This window comes from Geospiza fortis, unplaced genomic scaffold (genome assembly GCF_000277835.1).
Source record: "Geospiza fortis unplaced genomic scaffold, GeoFor_1.0 scaffold55, whole genome shotgun sequence".
NCBI lineage: Eukaryota > Metazoa > Chordata > Aves > Passeriformes > Thraupidae > Geospiza > Geospiza fortis.
Window position 1 is genome coordinate 10,957,791 of NW_005054308.1, and position 5,054 is coordinate 10,962,844.

The 5,054-nt window shown below is 64.4% G+C and overlaps 2 protein-coding genes across 2 annotated transcripts in view; one reads left to right on the forward strand and one right to left on the reverse strand.

Moving 5' to 3' along the window:
• Window positions 1-398, forward strand: part of PCYOX1L (prenylcysteine oxidase 1 like) — a gene marked incomplete at its 5' end in the record, with an annotated part of 2,625 nt that extends 2,227 nt beyond the window's left edge. The window contains one exon of the mRNA XM_031055228.1: window positions 1-398. This exon is cut by the window's left edge and continues 396 nt beyond it. Within this exon, the coding sequence (XP_030911088.1) occupies window positions 1-245 (245 nt within the window).
• An 878-nt stretch (window positions 399-1,276) lies between these two features.
• On the reverse strand, window positions 1,277-2,817 carry IL17B (interleukin 17B). Its single transcript, XM_005418807.1, has 3 exons — window positions 2,797-2,817; window positions 1,648-1,934; window positions 1,277-1,526 (listed from the first exon to the last, which is right to left on the reverse strand). The coding sequence occupies exons 1-3, from the start codon at window positions 2,815-2,817 to the stop codon at window positions 1,277-1,279; spliced, it is 558 nt and encodes a 185-aa protein (XP_005418864.1).
• Between the last annotated feature and the right edge of the window lie 2,237 nt (window positions 2,818-5,054).

Consider the following 5,054-nt stretch of genomic DNA (forward strand, 5'->3'; position numbering starts at 1 on the left):
CCTACTCGGTGCAGGGGGCAGAGTGGCCGACGTACCCGCGCTACGACGCCGCCAAGGCGCTGCCGCCCGTCGTGCTCCACGAGAGCCTCTTCTACCTCAGCGGCGTGGAGTGGGTGGCCAGCTCCATGGAGATGCCGGCCGTGGCGGCCAAGAACGTGGCCCTGCTGGCCTACAACCGCTGGCATCAGCAGCTGGACAAGATCGACCAGAAGGACTTGATGCACAAGGTGAAGACGGAGCTGTGAGGCCCCTGAGGGGTGGTGGGCCAGGAGCTTGGGGGTGTGTGGTAGTTTGGGGAGTATTTATTGCCTTGGGGAGGCCAGGGGGGGCTGGGGGACAAGGGACAGGCTGTGTCCCAATGACTTGAAGGCCTTCAGGAATACAGTTCCTGCCCAGTGTTGCTGTGTCTGTGCTGTGTGCCTCAGTTTCCCTGTTCCCTCACCCCAGGCTCTGCTGGAAAGGAGCCTGTGCCTTCTCCTGAGAAAGGATCACAGTGTTTGGGAGGGATCCTGGGGGGCTTTCAGGGGTGAGACTGGCTGGCATTGGCAGCAGATGGGTCCCCCCAAGCTTCCCAGCTCCCACCAGTCTCTGCTGCCTTCCTGGCTTTGCCCTTGGGAGCCTCACAGGGAGGGCTGGAGATCCCAGGGCCTCTCCCATGCCTGGAGCCCAACCCTGCTCCTGTGCCCCAGGGATGCAGGGAGGGCTCTCACAGCTCCTGCTGGGTGCTCTGTGCTTCTGGGGGTGTCCAGGCTTGTGTTTGGGGGGCAGAAGAGCCTCGGTGGGAGAAGCTGAGTAGGACAGAGGGGCAGCTCAGACCAGGGCCAGCAATGCGCTTTATTGAGACCTCAGAAGCTGCCCAAAGCACCAGCAGCTCACCCTGCTCCTTGGGCTGCCCAGCCTGGCACAGAGGAAGGAACCTGTGGGAGGACTGGGAAGGACTGGGAGGGCTGGGTGTTGCCAGGAGCTGTGGCAGCGATGGAGCAAACAAAGGGAAGTGGGGACTTTGGGAAGGGAGGAGGCCTGATCCTGATCCTGATCCTGATCCTGATCCTGATCCAAAGGCTGCCTCTGCCCTGGCTGTCCCCAGAGCAGCTGCTGGGGCTGAGGCTGACGGAGTCTGCAGGGGGTTTTGAGGAGCTCTTGCACAGGGAGCTCCCCTCACCCTGCTGCCCAGCCAGGTGGCCTCTCCCAAAGGGCCGGGCAAGCTGGGGAAGCAAGAGCAAGCTGGTTAGAATGGCCAGCACTGGGGGAGCTGCAGGGTTTGAGCTTTGCAGCCTCAGAAGATGCAGGTGCAGCCCACGGCGATGGTCTCCATCACCATCTGGTACTTCTTGTGGCACCTCTTGCCCTGTGCCCTGTGCCCCGGCTGGCCCGGGCAGAGCAGGCGGCGCACGGGCAGGCGGCTGAAGATGGGGATGCTGGCCATGCTGCGGTCCTCCTGCAGCGTGAAGGGGTTAATGCAGCCACTGCACAGGCACCGGGCCTCGGGGATGTCTGCTGGGATCCGGGTGGCATCGTGGTTTATCCTGGAGGAGAGGGAGACAGGACGAGGCTGGAGAGGTGGTGATGGGGTGAGGTGGGTTCTGCATCACAGCCACCCCAGCCCCTGTGCTGGCACTGAGCCACCTTGCCTGTCCCCGAGCTCACCTGTAGGCCCAGGGGGACAGGCTCCTGCGGTTGGACCTCCAGAGCCTCAGGTTCACCTGGCACTTGGTGTCCCCCGGCTCGGAGCCGTTCCTCAGCTGGCGCACCATGTCCTGGATGCTGTGCTCGTACTCTGCCATGCTGCTGTAGGGCTCACCCGGGGCCCAGGCCAGCCCAGGGGGGGCTGTGGGTGCCCGTGCCAGGCCCCTTCTCCTGCCCTTGGCTGCCTTGCTCTGGTCCTTGGCTTCGGGAACCAGGACCATGGCAAAGGTGAAGATGCAGAGGAGAAGCTGAGGAAGAAGGAGGATGAGGATGGTGAGGGGCTGCTTGTGCTGCAGGACTGGCATGGAAGGGGAGCTCTCCCTCCTCGCAGGGGTCACCAGGTGATGGCAGGACCACACTGGCTTTGAGATGGCACATTCAATGCCCAAGGGCAGTGCTGGCCTGCAGGTGAGAAACACCTGAGGGCAGTTTGCAGGGATGGTGGGCACACTCGTGATGAGCTGATGCGTGTGGCTGCCCCTCACCCTGCTTGCAGCTGGCAATTTGTGCTGCCCAAAGTGCCCCTGCCTGTCCTGCCTGAGCTGTGCCCTGTCCCCTCCCTGCCCACACTGAAGCAGCTGCATGGGGAGTGACCCGGCTCAGGCTGTACCTGGGCAGCCTCTGGTTTGAAAGGAGCCATACAGAGATGACACAGTCAAGAATGAGATCTTTATCCAAGCCCTCCCTCTGTGCTCTGAGGACGGTGAGAGAGAAAAGATGCTTTTTTCCCTCCCTTCTCCCTTCGGCCTCACAGCCGTGTGCTGCCGCCCGCCCGGCAGGCTGCCCAGCAGGGAACAAAGTTGCTTTCTCTAGCGCTGCTCGCTGCTATTCGTGTCCCTGCAGTGGCCCAGGCTGCCCCACACCCTGCCCGTGGGTGTGCAGTGCCCCGGGGCAGGGAGGCTCAGTGGCCGGAGCCGGACTGTCCGGCTGTCCGTCTGTCCGGCCGTGGCTCTGCTCTCCCAAGCTGCTGCATCCTCACCCTGCTGGGCAGGGGGGGATGGCCCTGGCAGCACCTCCAAAGCAAACAACCCCAGGCAAACAAGCATGCAAACAGTTCTGCTAGAGAAGGAAAGCGAGGAGCAAGCCCCGAGCTGCCGGGGAGGCACCTACCAGGTTTGGAGCCCGCTCCATGGCCGCCGAGGGGAGCCGGCCGCTCTCCTGCGCTCTGGCCGCTCCCTGCGAGCCGGGCAGCTAAAAAGGGAAAGCCCCAGCCCCCGGCTGTGCCCTGCCAGAGGTGTGTCCTGTCCCCAAGGTGCCAGGGAGCCTCGCAGCAGCCAGGGCAGGGGGCCAGCGTGGTCTGGGACTCGGCCACCCGTCCCCGCCCCGGGCGCTGGCTCTGCTGCCCGCGGTGGGTGTGGTCAGGGGGGGAGGGCGTTTGGGCTCTCTCGGTGTCACCAGCATGGTCACAGCCCGGACAGGCTGGAGGGGCGCGGCTGCTGGGCTGGCAGAGCAGGGGCTCACAGCAGGAGCAGGGGTGGCTGTGTCCCGGGCTGGCAGCAAGGTGAGTGGGTAACCTGGGCCTGAGGGCCTGTTGTCATCTGTGAGCCACCCCCAGCAGCAGCTCTGCTGTCCCAGGAGCCCCCAGACCCTTCTGCCCAGCAGTGAGATGATGGCACCCATCACTCATGGCACCCTTGGTCTGTCTGTCCCCAAACCCTTCCCCTTGTGCTGTCCTGCAGCTCCGGCCGTGGGGACACAGCAGCTGTGCCCACAGCTGGCCGTGGGGCTGCGGGGGGCTGGCTGTGCTGGGTGATGCCCTGGCTTTCCGATGCCAGGCACCGCGGTGTAGGGTGCTGCGGTGGGGGAAACTGAGGCACGGGGGTGCCGGCTTAATTCCCCGTCCAGAGGACAAGGGCTGGCATTGCTCCTCCTGCTCTGTCGCTGTCCGTGCGGTCAAGAGCCACGCGATGGTGCTGTCCGCCACCCAACCGCTCCCAGCCCTTCCCGTCTGCGTCCCTCCTCCTCCTCTCCATCCCTTCGTACATCCCTCCGCCCTCCATCCCTCCGTGCATCCCTCCTCCTCTCCATCCCGCCCTCCATCCCTCCTCCTCTCCATCCCTTCGTACATCCCTCCGCCCTCCATCCCTCCGTGCATCCCTCCTCCTCTCCATCCCGCCCTCCATCCCTCCTCCTCTCCATCCCTCCCCGCATCCCTCCCCGTCTCCTCCCCTGCAGCCCCAGCCGCAGGCGGATGCCGCCGCTGTTCCCCACGCTCCCGGGCTCTGCCCCGCTCCTTGGGATGTTTCCTCCTCCTCCTCCCGCCTCGCTGTGCATCCCCAGGGACCCCAAGGCCCTTGAGCTTTGTAGGGCAGAGGGAAATTTCCACCTCCTTTTCCCGTCCATGAACCGTGCCTCTGGGAAACCCCATAAATGGGTAAAGGTCCCTGCACGCCCAGCTCACGCTGTCCCCCTCCTCCTGGCAGCCCTGGGATGCAGCAGGAGCAGCCTGGCTGCTCCCCCTGCCCAGCCCACATTAACACCCCCAAGGACAGCTCCAGCATAGTGCTCCAGAGGCTTTGCTGTCCCCTGGGCTGAGGTCTGAGCACAGAGTGTCCCGTTTGTCACCTCGGCACCTGGGCTGAGGTCTGAGCACAGAGTGTCCCGTTTGTCACCTCAGCACCTGGGCTGAGATCTGAGCACAGAGGGTCCCGTTTGTCACCTCAGCACCTTCCGGAGGAGCCCTGCACCCACCCGCCTGTGCTCCAGGTGTGGGCAGCCCCCGGCCTTTGGCCACCAGCACTTTTGGGGTGCAGAGCCAGCCCCAGCCTGCACCCAGGCACTCCAGCCCTGTTGTGGCAGGGGCGGGGGGGGCCGCCGGGGGGCGGTGCCGAGCGAGCGTTGTGTCAGCGCTCGGCAATGCTGTTTACACATGAGAGAGGCGCAGAGGCATCCGTGCCGGCAGCCAATTACCCAGTTTTGATCTTTTTTGGTGAAAAGGAAACCAGGCCTTTTCAGACATGGCCAAATTTGATAAGCTGGGGGAGGCGGGGGCGGGCGCGGGACGCTTCTCCCCCCGGCCTCGCCCAGGAAGGGGCTGGGATGGGGAGGCTGGGCCATGGCCAGCTCTGCCTCCAGCCTGGGGGCTCCGTGTGCCCATCCTGGCTGCAGTGCCACCCCTGAGGGAGCAGCGTGTGCTGGGCTTGGAGTGCTGCAAGGCTGGGTCGTGGCCAGCTCTGCCTGGTGGTGCTTGCAGGTTTGGTTTGTGCTCATCTCTGCTGCTGTCACCACTTTGCCACACTGCCATGGGAAATTTGGGTGGAGAGTGAGGCCTGGAGATGAGGAACGGGGATCCAAATGGGGCAGGGGAGGATGTGAAGATAAGCTGCACCTGCCCTGAGTAAACCCAGGTTTTTATTGGCCAGATGAGC

Bases quoted from the DNA above. Each gene is read 5' to 3' on its own strand.
- IL17B (XM_005418807.1), bottom strand. From the start codon at position 2,817: ATGGAGCGGGCTCCAAACCTG. The intron at 1,935-2,796 runs GTAGGTGCCTCC...CTTCTTCCTCAG, and splicing joins TGGAGCGGGCTCCAAACCTG to CTTCTCCTCTGCATCTTCAC. The intron at 1,527-1,647 runs GTGAGCTCGGGG...CCTCTCCTCCAG, and splicing joins CTGTCCCCCTGGGCCTACAG to GATAAACCACGATGCCACCC.